The sequence below is a fragment of the Gorilla gorilla genome, chromosome 9 (genome assembly GCF_029281585.2).
Source record: "Gorilla gorilla gorilla isolate KB3781 chromosome 9, NHGRI_mGorGor1-v2.1_pri, whole genome shotgun sequence".
NCBI classification, from domain to species: Eukaryota; Metazoa; Chordata; class Mammalia; order Primates; family Hominidae; genus Gorilla; species Gorilla gorilla.
This window is the reverse complement of record NC_073233.2, coordinates 20642453-20658553: the sequence shown is the minus strand read 5'-3', so window position 1 is coordinate 20658553 and position 16101 is coordinate 20642453. Positions and strand designations below refer to the sequence as shown.

Sequence of the window (16101 nt, the reverse complement as noted above, 5' to 3'; positions counted from 1 at the left end):
ATGACAGAATTAGGGCAATGGATCTAGATTCAATCTGGGCTGACTGTTAACAGGCTCCTTAAGAAGAGATTGGAGTTAAGGCCCAGAAGCAGGCTATGTGTTATCTGTAACTTGTCATAAGATGTATCTATGTTTGTTAGCTCTTCAGTAAAAGAAGGAGGGGGTGGTCAATCTCAAGAATTCCTTTGATATAAGAGAGGTTCTGTGTTCAGAGCCCTCAAGACACTGTTGCAGATAGGAGTTTGCCCAAGGTGGACCCCACTGACATCTACTGTCAGGGTCCTTGTGCCCTCACCAGGGACACTGTCTGACTGCTAGGCAGACCCTCCCTTCCTGAACTCCTGCCAGCCCCTGGCTGGTTGAACTCCTGCCAGTCCCTGGCTGGTCTGGGTTGTCTCCTCACCTTCGTCACTGCAGCCAGGGCCCATGCAGGGCTGGAAGTCCTGGGTGTCAGGGCAGGGGACGCTGAGGTCCAGCTGTGCCTTCAGCATGCGCTGTCGCATCCTCTTGCCTTTGTCGCAGGTGGAGGAGCTGCAGGCGGACCATGGGGACCAGTTGGAGTAGATGCAGGTTTCAGGGGTGTCATCTGGAAAGAGTGTTTGACATGTTTTCCCTGGGAACCTATGGGAGCTGCCACTGGCCCTCTCCCCATACCAGCTCACCTGGGGACAAGAAAAGCCATGCTGCCAGACTGACCTCAGTGAGCCTGCATGCTCCTGGGATGGAAGCAGCCATCCACTTCCCTTTAAAGATAATAGTTTAACATCTTGCTAATAAATATCTAAATAAGCAGAATGATTCTTATTATCCCTTCCTCTCAACACATGAACGTCTTCTCATTTTCAGTCCCTCATCTTGGCATTGTTTCCAGACACATGCAGGCTCATTGTAGGTAATTTTGAAAAGCTCAAGGCTTGTTTACATGCCATGGCTTCATCTTCCCAATGATCCCATACACAGTTGTCATGGTAAGAATAAGAGCAGCTGCTATTCATTGAGTACTTATCATGTACCAGCACCATTCTAAGAGCCTTACATGTTTTATCCCATTTAATTCTCACAACTGTATGAAGCAGGTTCTTTTATTATCCCCATTTGACTGTTGAGGAAACTGAGACAGGAAGGTTAGCTTCTTGCCCAAGATCACATGTCTACTGAGAGTCCAGGTTGTCTGGCTCCAGATCCCATAAGAAAACTTGAGCTTGAACCATGACTCTGTCACTCCCTCCTGATTGTAGGATCTGGGCCTCTCTTTGCTTGCTGGGAAAGTGAATGTATCCACACCCGCCTCATAGGCTGGCCTGAGAATCGAAGCAGAGAGTGGTCTGAACCCTGCGAAGCCCATTCAAATGAGATTTACATGATTGTTTTAAAGGCCTGATGTTGTTGAGTATATATTATGATGTCATATCTTCACCAATTCCCTTATGCTTTGGGCCTAACCTTGGCCTTGTTTTTGATTATTTCTTGAGGAGAAATCCTCAGAGATACGATTACCAAGTCAAAGCACATGGTTTATGGTTCTTAAAACAAGTTAGCAAATTGCTTTCTCAAAGGGTTATGTCAATTTATGTTGCCACCTGTAACAAAAGAAAACAACGTACCTTCATCTTTCTCTTCTGGAGCCAGGTCAGCTACAATATCATCGACATTGTCAGGTACAATATTGCATTGTTCACCCTGCAAAAGGAATTTTACTTGGAGGGCTCACATGAGAGAAAGAAGGGAATGTGTAGGGGGAAGGTGAAAGAGGACTAAAATCTAATGCCCATTCTGTATACAAATCATATGCCATGGCAAAGTTCTGGACCAACATTTACAATCTGCCTGAGAAAGAAATGCCAAGAAAGCAGGAATGGCTAACCAGGGATGATAAATACATAACTTGGGTACCACCACTCCCCAGTTCCTGGCCCATGGCGGATATTAGTAATCAATTACAGAACTCACAATGAAAGCAATTTGCCTGGATCAAATTGTTCATTTGAGCCCTGGGCCTCACTGCTGAGTTAATTTTGCTCATTTTCCTTTTTTTTCTTTTTTCTTTTTTCTTTTTGAGATGAAGTTTCGCTCTTGTCACCCAGGCTGGAGCGCAATGGCGCAATCTTGGCTCACTGTAACCTCCACCTCCAGGGTTCAAGCAATTCTCCTGCCTTAGCCTCCCGAGTAGCTGGAATTACAGGTCCCTGCCACCATGCCCAGCCAATTTTTGTATTTTTAGTAGAGATGGGGTTTCACCATGTTGGCCAGGCTGGTCTTGAATTCCTGACCTCAGGTGATCTGCCCACCTTGGACTCCCAAAGGGCTGGGATTACAGGCATGGGCTACAGTGCCTGGCCTGCTTATTTTCATCTTATGAAATAATTTGCATATTAGAAACCCGGGGAGGCCCAGGAATTCCATATCCTGAGGTGCTTTCTGCCAGTGACTCTATGATTCTAGAGCAGAAGGGTGTACAATCTCCCTGGCACTCCTACCGGGAAAGGTCGATGCCAGAGTGGGTTCTAACCCAGTACCTTCCGTGCGATTCTCTCGATGACAACTCTGGCTACTTGAGTGATGGACCCACCCTCTGGGTCGTAGAAAGGACTCTGAGGATGGTCCAGGCTGGTCAGGGGCCGGATTTTCTCCTGGGGAATGGTGGGTTTGTTGGGTGACTGCAAGAAAACATACAGAGGTAAAGAGTAAGAAATAAAATTGGGAAAACCCACAAAAGCCATTTGTTATATGGATCAGAGCAAAGTCCTTGATAGGAATTTAACAAGCGTAACTACTATTTATATTTATGGAATTGTGTTCATGCCACATACTGTGCTGAGAAATTTCTAGAACTATATTTTAAAATTCTTCCATGTACATGGTAGGATTGTGCTAAGATGAAGAAGCCAAGTTTCAGAGAGGCCATCCCAGCTAGGAAATGGCTGAGCCAGGTTGGCCTGAATCCCAAACTCTTTCTAGTAGACCAGGCATTGGAAAACTTTTTTCGTAAAGGGTCAGATGCTAAATATTTTAGGCTTTGTGAACCATATTGTGTCTGTTGCTAATATTCAACTCAGCTGTGGTAGTGAGAAAACAGCCGCAGATAATATGTACTTGGAGGAGTGTAACTGGCTTTGAAAACTTTATTGACAAATCACATTGTAGGGCAGATTTGTCTTCCAAACCATAGTTTGCAGATGTCTGTTCTAGATTGTTCTCCCATTGGTTTTCTGATGGCTCCAGATTTCAATGCAATAGATCATATCAGAGAAATATGACATTCAGGGCAGAATGCAAACTCCTTAGCCCAGCTGTCCAGAAACCTTCGCTCTTGCAATCATGGCTTTGGAATGCTGTCCCCTGCTCACCTGGGAACTGCTCTTTAGCAGTTCCCTCTCCGTGCTCTCCTGGCCACTGCACAGACAGTTCCCAGAGCCCAAATTACACCATATGTGATGATGCGACCATGCCAGCCTCCCCAGCCAGACTGAAAGTTCACCTAGGACAGAGCCTGGGACAGATCCCCTCTGTGTCCAGGACACTCAGGAAGTGGGTAGGCAAGGAGAAGGTGCTGGGGAAGGTTGCCACTCACCACTCCAGGCACACACACACACCTCATAGGTCACCCCGCTGTCGGTGCCAGCGTCCCAGGGAATCAGGTCTTGCACCACCTTCTGGACCCAGCCACATTCCTTGGTGCACAGATCTTCTGCAGATAAGCCTACGTTCCAGTCGGGACTAGGGCCCATCATGGTCAGGAAGGACATTAAATGGCGCGTTCTGTCCACGGAAAATTCAGCTGAAGGTGCTGCTCTCCTGGAAACGAAATACAGAGACCATTATATTAGAGTTCTAGGGGTTGGTCCTCACTCTGAGGGAAATCTGCCTGGATTATGAAGAATGAGAGGGACAGAGAGTATTCACATTCGTGGTCTCCCACTGAATTCTGCCTTTGGCCACTGTGGGTTTATACCCTTCTCTGTCCTGAGCCCATCCATTGAACAAATGTGGAGAGAACCATATACTACCACCCTATCCAGTTTCTCTTTTTGTTTTTCTTTCAGAGACAGAGTCTTGCTCTGTCACCCAGGCTGGAGTGCAGTGGTGTGATCATGGCTCACTGTTGCCTCAAACTTCTGGGCTCAAGTGATCCTTGCACCTCAACCTCCCATCAGAGGGGTCATCTCCCCCAGCTTCCTGTTTCTATTGCCCTCAGAAGGCCACTAATAGCAGGCACTGTCCAGTGCCAGACTGTACCCATCGGCTCACAGCTGGGAAGCAGGGACCAGCTGTAGAGTCAGAGACCTTTGGCCGACACCCCCAGTTGCTGGGAATAACATCCTGAGTCTAAGCTATCAGAGGCCGCTCTTCAACCTCTCTCTTTGTGTCACTCAGATTCTCAGGAGTGGCTGGGACCATGTGAGATACATGGCAGCAAGCACTCAGAGTGGCTGGAAAGGAAAGAGTCACATTCGCAGAGCACACAGCGGGTGGCAGTCCCATATTATTTCATTTTCCCCTCATGACAATCCTGTGGGGTTAGAATTATTATCCTGTCTCATAGAGAGGCCATGAAAGTGAATAAGTGGTTAATGAACTAATAGACACAGCTAGGAGGGGGCTGAGGCTTGAAGGCAGCTTGGCCTGACTCTGCACCCCCAGGCTGCTAATCATGGGGAATCCTTGGCCAGAGACCAACTGTTCTGTTCAGTCCAGCTGGCAGCTGGTCTGCCTCAGCTGTCTGGAAGTCCCTGTGCCCTCTGTTGGGACCAGCTACTTCTGGCTGCCCTCACCTGGCACCAGAAAGCAATGACTGCAGACCCGACTGGGGCCTGGGGAACTGGGCCCCTTGGGCTCTGGTATCACCTGTTACAGCTGTGTGTCCTTGGGCAGATTATCAAACCTTTCTGCGTCTCAGTGTCCAAATCTTTAAAATGGTGATCACATACGTCTACTCCAAAGGGTTCCTGTGAATTTCAAATGAGCTAGCTTGCAGACAGTACTTAGCCCAGTGCCTGGCCCTAGAGCTCTTATTACCATTAGTGTTACTGAGAGAAGCACTGTAGGATCGTATGGAGATCAGAAAGGGGACAGGTGGGAGGAAAAGACTTCCTGAATGGACTTTCCATTTTAGCCTGATGCCAGTCTAGGTTCTGCCACAGGAGTGGAGAAGAACCTGGCCTGAGCCTTGGCTTTGGCATCCATCGATTGACAAGGTCCTGGTGCTGCCTCCCATGCACCCCCTCCCTTATCCCACACTACCTGCTACCTAAGAAGCTCCCTGGGCCCTGACAGGCCAGCCTACCTGCAGGTTAGCTGCAGGTTCCACTTGCACTTGCATCTATTGGGCAAGCTCTTCAGTGATTGGAAAAGTGTGGTCCTTGGACCAGCAGCATCAGCAACCTCTAGGAACTTGTTAGAAATACAGATTCTTGAGCCCCACCCTAGATTTGCTGAATTAGAGACTTGGGGTAGGACCCAGCAATTTGTTTTAATAATCCCTCCAGATTGTAATACACCTCAAGCTTGAGAATGCTGGGCCCACTCATCTTTCAAGCCTCAGGTCATGTCACCTCTTCCAGCAGCCTTTCTGCCTGCCTTCGGCTGAGGCAGATACATAGCGCTGGATTCCCACACTCTGCGCAGGTCTTGCCTTCAGCTGAGGCAAGTACATAGCGCTGGATTCCCACATTCTGTGCAGGTCTCCATAGCCAGACCCCATGAATGTAATCACTTCCTCACCGTTCCCTCTCCCCAGCTTAGACTGGGAGTTCCTTGAAGGAACTCTGTGTTTCATAGCTGTACCCCAGGACCTAGGTGTCCAGTGGGCCGACTGAACAAATATGCATATGATGACTTGAACTCCTCCACTTCCTAGCTTTAGATCTTGGGCAAGTTGCTCACCCTCTTCAAGTCTCAATATCTTCATCTAGCAATACATACCTGCAGTGTTGCTGTCAGGATCAAATGAGATGCTTTATTAGGAAGTCTTTATAAACTGCTAAAGTATTGCAATGACATCATCAGCTACTTAGGCACAAATCAGGGGATTTAATTTCCTTTTCCCACGTGCATTTTCTGGCATGTAGGTCAGTGATTTTAGCAGCTTCTTTAAAGACCTGGTTCACACAAGGATTGCAGTCTATGGAGGTGTGGCATTACCTCGCCTAGGGACTCACAGGACGGGGTTCTGGTCTGCCTTCTAGTAACTGCTGAGCAGACAGCACTGGCACCTGGGTGCAGCTGTCCTCTGGGGTGGTCCAGCAGTCCCCTGGGAGGCAGGTTTCCTCTTCCATTGTCATAGAGACTGACCGCTCCATCTATTGCCTTCCTGTCTTCCTAAGTAGGTGATTGGGGCCAGATTAGTCATTCATATCCTGTACCCCATGGGTGACTATTCACAATGACAATCTAAGGGGACAAAACCAGTTCTAATCCAGAGCTGTAGAAACCAAACCAACTGCCACCCTAACACATTACCCTGAAACCTGCCCAGCCAATGGATGTAACCATCTGAGACCAAGGCCTTGTGGAAATCATTCTCAGTAAATGCATTTTGGCCCAATCTGTTGTATCCAAATCTGTAGCTGAAGCGAGGTACCCTCTAGACCCTGGTAAGTGTTTCAAGGTGTGGGAAACGTGGGGCGGCCAATTCCTGACTATGAGGTCACATGGCTGACTTATCTTGGGTGATAGAGTAAATCTGAATCTATAAGGGCCTGAGAACAATTTGATAGCATCTTCAGATATGCCCTGCAGCTTTCTCTTATCCTTGACTGGAGAATCCCTCCTTGACCCCATTTATGTAACATTTCCTGGAGGAGGTATTTCCTGACCTCTCCCCAGATTGCTTAGAACTCCTATTCTACCTCCCCATAGCATGCTGAACTCACTCTTGCTTTGGGATTTTTTGTTAATATCTGCCTTTCCCTTCAGGTTCCAATAGAGTGAGGACCATTTCTGCCGTGTTCATAGCTATATCCCAATGTCTGGCTTAGAACTTGGCATGCCATGGATTCTCTTCAAATGTTTGTTGAAGTAAATGACTTAATCTAAGAAATGAACATGGAGCTCTTGTATTTCCTTTGACCTTCAAATTTAATTAAGCATCACTTCAAAGTATTTATTCTATAATAAAAATAATTAAATGAATAAGAATCTATATGAGTTTTCCTTAGAAAATGCTAGATAGGACTGGAGTGCTTTAATTTGTTCAAACTGTCATAAAAATTTTTATGCTTTTGTACATGCCATGTCTTCCAAGATATATTTTGTTAATTTGGTTTCATCTTTCTACCTGGGACTTAGATTTGTATCCGTTTTCTAGCAGAGAGTTGATCTAGCCATACGATATACCAGAGTATATGATAAAGCATGATAGACAAAATAGCGTGATATTCAGATAAGATAGAAGTATAAATCAGCAATACAGACTGGAGATCCCAGAAACTATAGATGAGGACTATACAAAACAGGCTTTTCAAATTAGGGGGAAAGAAAAGATTGTGCAACAAGTGGGCTTGGGCTAAGTTAAGTGTCATAAGAAAATACTGGATTCACATTTAATATACCACACAAGGAAAAAAACAGACCCAGAGCCAAACAGAAAATAACCAGATCATAGAAAAAAATAAAGCTTTCAGATCTACTAGAGAAATATTAATTTTTTTCAACTTTGAAACAATAAAAGCAATTATAAAGAAAAGAATTGAATTATCTATCAATGAAAACCTTCTGTAAAATGAAAACAGCAGTACTGAATTGGAGAGAAAAATGACATGCTGGCAAAAAATGTCTCCATTGAGTGTGACTGACAAAGTGTTAATATCTATATCATCTACAGAGTTAATCCAAATATGTAGAAAAAGACAATGATCCCACTAGGTAAAGAAAAGTTATGAACAGACAATTCACATCAGATATGAAGACCCAGAGAAATGTTTCCTTTTTCTACATTTGGAGAGGCAGCATGGTGTGGAGGAAAAAACCCAGGGCATTGGTGACAGTCAGAGCTGGATTCGAATCAGCTGTTTATTTAATAGCTATGTGATGAGGGCTTCCACCTCACCTTTCTTTGCAGTTACTACATCTGCCAAATGGGAGCATCATCATCCTACCCCAAGGTTTTATTGTGAGAAAATTGCTTATCATTGTGAGGGACACATAACAGGGCTTGGTAGAGGTTGATTTTTTCTCATTCAACTTTTCCAAACAAAATGTTCCAAAACACCATAAAAGAAAAGAGGTAAGAAAGGATTTTGATACTGCTTCTAGAGACTTACCATCTCCTCCTAAATTACAGATCCACACCAGTGAGACTCAGGAGGGTTTCCTAAAACACTCATATGCTGTGTTGTCTCTCGTCCTGAGTTTTCAATAATCTGAATTTTCAGAGTTGCAAAAACTCAATCTGGCCACGAGAGGGCGCCCAAGCCATTCACTAGGCTGAAGTTCTGCAGGGGTGTGTGTGGAGAAAGGTTTGAGGGAGGTTCCTGCAACGTTGGAAAACGCTGTGTTTATAACCAGGAGGCATCTAGGACTCCAGGTCCATCTGGACGCTTAGACCTACCACCTGCTTCTCTGTCCAAAGCCCGTCTTCCTTTAGCATCCCGAGGACATCGATGGACCTGTGCAGGTGTTGCAGGAGGCAGGGAGAGCCCTGACTCTTCCGGCCCAATTTAAGGGAAATCTCTGGCCTCCTGGGGAGCATGGCTTTGGATTTCTGGAGAAGGTGACCATGTCTCTACTCCACTGGCCTCACAAACACGACCTTTGTCTAATCAATGTTAATCCGGCAGAGTGGCTGGGAATAATTTAAGGTGGTGACAGTGGTTTGCAGGATTCATTTTAAGGAAGGAAATAAAAGTTATTTGTAAAAGTTCCAGTAATTCTTAGCATTCAGATGCAATTGGAGGAACTGGATGATGGACATTCAGAATTGATTTGTAGGAAATCTGGGCATTTTCTACTTAGGCACCGGAGGAACTAGGAAAGGATGTGGGTTTTGTTCAGAGTCTGCCTTTCCTGTCTCTACCTGCACCCTGGGCTGTCGGAGCCACAGCTTGATTTATTGAGCTGAACAAGTCAGCAGCTAATTTGCTCATTCATGGCTGTCCTTTGAGAAGTGGTCCTGGGGATAAAGATGCAGATCATTGAAAAACAAGTCAGTTTCAACGGGCAGGACCTTGCAAAGTAGGTCACCCTGGCTTTCCACTGGGCCGAGGTAGGCTGGAATCCCATTAACCTCAATCAGGCAGGCTCAGCAAAGAGAGGCAAGGCTGTTTCTGCAAAACAAAACTTGGCTGCATGTAGGCTTCCTAATTTGACTTCCTAATGAGATTTGGAAGAGGAAAGGGGAGACTGGGGTATGGGAAAATCAAAGGAAAATTCCTTTCCCTTAACAAGCCAGTAGCGCCGAGTGCAGAGGTTTTGGGTGTTTGGGAGGTCTGAGTGTTTGCCATCAATTAATTTTGTTCCACTGGGGCCTCAGGAAGTCTGAGGGGTAGGTGAAATGTGGGAAGGTGTCCCAAAATACTCATTTCAGTTTTCCAGAAAGTCTCTCCCATCTTAAAAAAGAAAAAGAAAGTGCTCCTTTGACTCTTTCATCCCCTTGGAGCCAGGTTCTCTTCTTTCATAGCAAACTTCACAGAAGAGTGGTCTGTACTTGCTGCCTCCGTAACCTCATGCTCTGTTCACAGCTCACCTGCTCCGGGCTGTTTTTCCCCCTCATCACTCAGCAGAAAGGATTCTCTGTAAGGTCACTGATGACCTTCCTGTCGATAAACCCAAAGGGCTTCCTGTAGCCTTGATCTTTCTTGTTTTCTCGGCTGCACTGGGCACAGCCAACCACCCGCCTCAAACACTTTCTTCCCCTGGCTTTCTCGGTACCAAGCTTCCTTACCAATTTCTTTGCTGCTCCTTTGCTGTGTCCTCTGCAGGCAAGATTCCTCAACAGTCAATAGTAGAGACCTTTGGAACTCAGTCCTAAGCCCTTGATTCCTATTCTTATGCCCTTGGCATTGTCTCCCATTCCTTGAGGATTCCCAATTTTAGATCTCAGTGCAGAATTCTTGCCCTGAGTTCCAGAGCTGTCTAGCCAACCATGTACTTAACACCTCTAACTGGAAATCTTGAATACATCTTAACAGCTTACACTTAGAACTGATCCCATGATCTTTCCCACTGAACTTCATCTAACGTTTTCAGCCTTGTGAGTGGCTTCACCACTCTTTCGTTATGCCAGCCAGACACATGGGAAACATCTTGACTGCTCTTTCTCCACCTCCTTACTCCACCTATCGCCACAGCCTGTTGATTTTACCTCCTACGTGCCTCACACATCTCTGTACCTCTCTCCTTTTCCGCCACCACCACCATCCTAGTGAAGTCACAGTTAATTCTCTCCAGTTTTCTGAAGTAGCCCCCCTCACTGGGCTCCCGCATCTACCCTTTCACACAGGGGCCGAGTGCTGTTATTGCTTTTTATTTTTTAATGCAAATATGATCATGTCATCCTTTTGCTTAAAACCCTTCAATGATTTGCCATTATTATTTGAGACAGGGTCTCGCTCTGTCACCCAGACTGGAGTGCATGGTTCACTGCAGCCTCAGCCTCCTCGGCTAAAGTGATCCTCCTGCCTCAGCCTCCCAGGTAGCTGAGACCACAGGCACATGCCACCATGCCTGGCTAGTTTTTTAAATTTTTTGTAGAGATGGGGGTCTTGCTTTGTTGCCCAGGCTGTTCTCAAACTCCTGGGCTCGAGTGAGCCTCCTGCCTCCACCTCCCAAAATGTTAAGATTACAGGTGTGAGCCAGTACACCTGGTCTTACTCATGACTTTTAATGCAAAAATTCAAATAAAAAATTTCAAATGTTACATGGCTTGGCCCCACACCAAACTCATCTTTGATTTCTGGATCTAGTTAGACCAAAGCCTTTTAGTGCCTTAGACATACTCTACTCCCTCCTCATACAGGGCCTTTGCAGATACATGATGGTCTCTCCAGGTTTTCTAAAATGTTCTCCCCTTTGTTTTCTTCTTTGCTTAGTTAACTCCTACTGCTTCCTTAGATCTTAGCTTCATTGCCTTTTTAGGGGGAAGCTATCTCTAACCCCCAGGCACTCTCATGGCACTTTATGCCTTTCCTTCATAGACATGTCACATTTATTTGTGTGATCATTTAGTAAATATCTCTCCCCACTGAATTGTAATCTCCATAAGGAACTGTGCTGTGCTCACCACAGTTGCCCTAAGCACCTTTCACAGGACTTTTTTTGGGGGGACCCTCCTATCAAGGATGTTTCAATCCTCCTTGATAGGATACAGGGTAAGTGAAAGTAAGATTTTGTTTGTTTTGGGGTAGGTGTGAGACCATTTGGTGTGGTCACATTGTTAATTTCATGCCAATCAGAAGGCTCATTGGCAGGTATATATGTCTTGATTAATTTAAACATGGGAAAATGAATGAATTGTTACTTAATTGGAAGGATCGTGTTATAGTGAAAAGCACAGGCATTAGAATCAGCTGGGTACTGTTGGCATTCTATATCCACCCTTGCTGTCATAGGACCTCTGAGTCTCAGTTTGGTCATTGGTAAAATGGACATTGCAATACCTACCTCATGGTTATTAGGATTAAAAGGGATAATAAATGTCAGCGCCTACTTGGACCCAAGGGGATGCTGAAGGTAAAAGGACTGCTCTCTCTTTCCTCTCTCCCTCCCTTCCTATCTCTTTCCTGAATGTGCTTTGATTTGTAGTTTACATCTTTTTAAGCCCAGGCTCCTCAAGAGAAAACTGGTATAAAGACTCCTTAATGGTGTAAAAATTGGTACCCACAAACTCTCCCCACCCCTACCTGCCTTTGATCCCCTGCCCACTTAGAGGACCAGAAGTGAGGGGTTCTTCACACATAGGTTCTGGGAGCCAAGGAACTGGGAGAATCTGAAGAGACAGCAGAGTAAGGAGATTCAGGGTGACCTGACTGGTAACTGATGTTAATTATGCAAAGGGCACCAAGGGCTTTTGTGAATTCACATCGTTGTTTTTTGGTAGGACAGGGATGAGATGGGCAAAGGTGCACCTGCCAGGAGAGTGCCCTGGGTAGGCCCTGCCTCGTGTTGCTTCTCCTTGGAGGGCAAGGCATTTCCTGGGCTGGGTGGGTTTTCTCCTGCCCTGGTGTGAGCTTCCTTAGGGAGGATCCAGAGTAAGGCTTAGAGCTCAGAGCAGGCTAGAAAAGGCCTCCATGCATCCAGCTGGGCTGCGCTGGGCCAGCTGTCTGAGTGCTAGTCTCTCTTTCCCTCCTCAGGCCTCCACTCAGAGCCTCAGCTCCACCCACGCCTGGGCCAGTCCTGACCAGGGCAAGGAACACCTTCCAGGCACAGCCCCATGTCCCTCCTGCACACAGCAGGAGAGGGTTCTGCCCCTGCTCTGAGGCTCCAGAGCCATTCCTCACCCTAACATTTATCCCCTTGGAGTATACAAGGCTGCCATGATGACATTATATTTTATATATTCAGGTTATATGGTGCTGCCTGGACTTATGCAAAGGGAAAACCTGGAGTGGCCCAACTTGGTCTGTTGTCTGTCTCCTCTCTGGCTGAGTGTTCCAGAGAGCTAGGACTGCATGTGCAGGGCTGGCGCACAGTAGGGGATGAGCCATTAGTTTGCCGAATGGTTAAATGAGCAGGTATCAGATGCCTCGCTGTAGCTTCCCTGCTCCCAGGCAGTCAGCTATGAGTGTGCCTCCTCCCTCACTCCCGCTGCCCTATCCTGGGGCGTCTTCCTTTTGAATGTCTAGCACTTTCCTCCCTTCCTATCCTGTGGATTTCGCCTTTTCTCCCACTGAGCAGCATCTCACACATTCCTCACATTGTTGCTGTCTTCAATACTGGTGTTAATGGATGTAGACTACTCCCTAGAGGGGCTGGCCAAGGCTTCTTCGTAAACCATCTTCTGGGGGTCAGTTGGGAGCTTCTTCTGCTCCAGGCCTTGCATCTTTAAAGGATGAGCGGAATCAAAGCTTGTTCAAGGAACTGCCCAGGATTCGGGGTGGCCTGCATGAGGTGCAGCGTGGGGAGGACAAGAGACGAACCCTGACGTGTGTTCCGCCCACCTGCGCACGCTAAACTAAGGAGTGTGGACTTGATCTTGAGACTAATTGAAGTCACAGAGGGATGAAGAAGGAGAGGACACAACAGATTTGGATTCTTTTTTGTTGTTGTTGAGACAGAGTCTTATTCCCATCACCTAGGCTGGAGTGCAGTGGCGCGATCACGGCTCACTGCTGCTTGACTCCCTGGACCCGGGCGATGCTCCTACTTCAGCCTCCTGAGTAGGTGGGACTACAGGCATGCGCCACCACACCCAGCTAGATTTTTGTATTTTTAGTAGAAGCAGGGTTTCGCCATGTTGCCCAGGCTGGCTGGAGGATTTGGATTCTTTTTTTTTTTGAGACGGATTCTTGCTCTGTCACCAGGCTGGAGTGCAGTGGTGCGATCTCAGCTCACTGCAACCTCTGATTCACTGGTTCAAGTGATTCTCTTGCCTCAGCCTCCCAAATAGCTGGGATTACAGACACGTGCCACCACACCCAGCTAATTTTTGTATTTTTAGTAGAGACTGAGTTTCACCATGTTGGCCAGCATGGTCTCGATCTCCTGACCTCGTGATCTGCCCGCCTTGGCTTCCTAAAATGCTGAGATTACAGCGTAAGCCACTGCGCCCCGCCAGTATTTGGATTCTTAAAAGATCACTCTAGTAACTGTGGATGAGGAATTGGACTGAGGGAGACTACAGCAAAGGAAAAAGGTGACGTGGTCCAGGTGAGAAAGGGTGATGGCTTGAAGGAAGGGGAGGAGAATCAAGTAAGGACTGATCTGTGAGCTGCCCAGAAGGCAGAATCCACAGGGTTTTGACACTCACTGTACTTTCAATATTTCTCCACATGGAGAACAGCAGGTTTGTTTGAAGGTGATGGGACCCATTTTGGACATGATGAGTTTAAGGTCCAGGTGGACCATCCATGGAGAGGTGTCCAAAAACCTGACGGATATACCACTGTGTCCATCCATTTGGCAGGAGGTAGTTTTGGGGACTGTCAGCATACCCTTGGTCACCTGACTCAAGGGCAGATAAAATCTCTCTGGGATAGAGGAGACAGAAAAGAAACGGGACTGAGAATGGAACCCAGGGTAAATCTGGCTTTCCACACATCAGACTGGCTAAGCATGAGTACACCTGTGTGCTCTGAGGGTGAGGGCATGTTTGGTCTGTTGTGGCTGAGAGCATGAGTGAACACAGAACAGTTAATCATCACATCTGAGTTGGTATTAAAGCCGTCACATCTGGCTGTGGTATTAAAGCCATTGGGGGAAAACAGAGCCTGAGCCTGCATCCTTGAAAAGATGGGGCAGGTGTGATGCTCTGCACATAGAAAGCATCTTGCCTGCTTGTTAACTGAGAAGTAGTGCTAACTTTAACAGCATAGCTGGTATGTGGTGGCCATTAGGTAGGTGGCTTTGAGAAGGGGCTAGGATAAGACAGGCCAGGCAAGGGACTTGTGATACTTACACATTGAGAGGCTGCCAGGCTGGCCATTGGGCTTTGGCTTTGATGACGGTGAGGACCTCATCACTCTGCAAAAAAGGACCACAAATATTTAGTGAACAGAGCTGGGCTCATGGGAACAATAGGGCTTTGACTTGGTGACACCATTCACCCCCACTCCCTCACCTGCTGTTGGGGCTTTTCCTGCCTGGGTGTACAGCCACCTCTCTCTGGGATGGGGGAACCCTGGGGCCTCAGTGATACCGGGAGAGGGGACTGAGTGTCCAGGTATGTCCTGGACACTGAAGGGCCACTGAGTCACACCTTTGGTTTCCAGCTCAGCCCATCCCTTCCCCACTAGAGCAGAGATCTGGCCTGGATTCTGCCTTGGTTGGCCAGAGTCCCATGTCATGTCCATTCCAGAGGGCAGAGCCATGCTCTGCGTCCAGCAACTGAGTGGGGCCTGCTCCAGGCCAGCTGGGTCAGCAGGAGCTGCAATGTGGCTAACACCTGGCCCTGAGGACTGTCCCCCCAACGCCTGTCCTGCTGGTGAGACCCATGCGCTGGATCAGACTCCCTTGGACGAGGAGGCCAGCACAAAGCCAAGGCCCCACACCCGTGGTGCCCCTCAGGTTCTCTGGCTCTGTTTTGCTTTGGATGGTGAATAAAGCACCATAAAGTTATTTTAGGGATAACTGGGGAAACTAAAGTAATTTTTTGAGGAATAATTTGATAATTAACATTTTGAAGGAAAGCACTGAATGGTCATCACAGGGCAAAAATCAGAACTTTGTTGATTTTGCTCAACTTTGAGGTTTGGTTGGGTTTTTATTTTCAATTACACACTGCGGGTGAGGGGTGCCATGATCTTTGCAAGGCTGGAGGCCTCCACAGGTCCAAGTTCAGCTCTGGTTGGGGGCTTTCCCTAGAGTGGAGTCAGCTGGTCCTGTATGGCCCCTTTCCCTGGCCTGGGCCCAGCAGTGCTCAGACACAATAGTCCATTGTGTGTGGAAAACTCCAGAATGTCACCAGCTGGGGAAGGAAGGGTTTTGTTGCCAACTGAACAGATCCCTGAGTTCCAGGGGAAGAGACTTGCTTGGCTGGCTCATAGCGACAAGGCTACAGTCCTTAGAGTCGTGCCTGGCAGCAGGTGCCTAGAATGCAGTTAGAATGCATTGTGACCTTCTCCCTGGTTGGGTACCTTGCCCAGAAAATCCCACAGCCCCATGGAAACTGAAAGGAAGGAGGACAGTGGTGTCTCTGAGGCTCAGGCCCAGAGGTTATAACAAGCTTTCTGGTCCATGGCTTCCCATTTACCATGCAGGAAGGGGCTGTTGGCTGGTGGTGGTGCAGAGGAAGGTGGCTTAGCCAGACCCAGCGTGGTCTGGGCTCCTACAGTCAGTCCTGGGTGAGGGGAAGGGCCCACAAGGACAGGGCAGCAGCGGTGAGCCACCCAGGAAGCTTGCAGCCTCCTCCTAGGCTCAGGCTCCCCGGGGTGCCCTCTTTCCATCAGATGAAAAAAATCTTGGGATGCACAGACACCCCAAAATTCACATGTCTGCAGGCAAAGCATT

At 47.4% G+C, this 16101-nt stretch overlaps 1 protein-coding gene across 1 annotated transcript in view; it reads right to left on the bottom strand.

Annotated features, from left to right (window-relative positions):
* SPON1 (spondin 1) overlaps positions 1-16101 on the bottom strand; it is a 286962-nt gene that overhangs the window by 9538 nt on the left and 261323 nt on the right. The window contains exons 7-11 of the mRNA XM_019037489.4: positions 14552-14616; positions 3594-3795; positions 2517-2657; positions 1605-1680; positions 404-586 (exon numbers count right to left, since the gene is read on the bottom strand). Of these exons, the coding sequence (XP_018893034.4) occupies positions 404-586; positions 1605-1680; positions 2517-2657; positions 3594-3795; positions 14552-14616 (667 nt within the window). The remainder of the gene's footprint in view (positions 1-403; positions 587-1604; positions 1681-2516; positions 2658-3593; positions 3796-14551; positions 14617-16101) is intronic.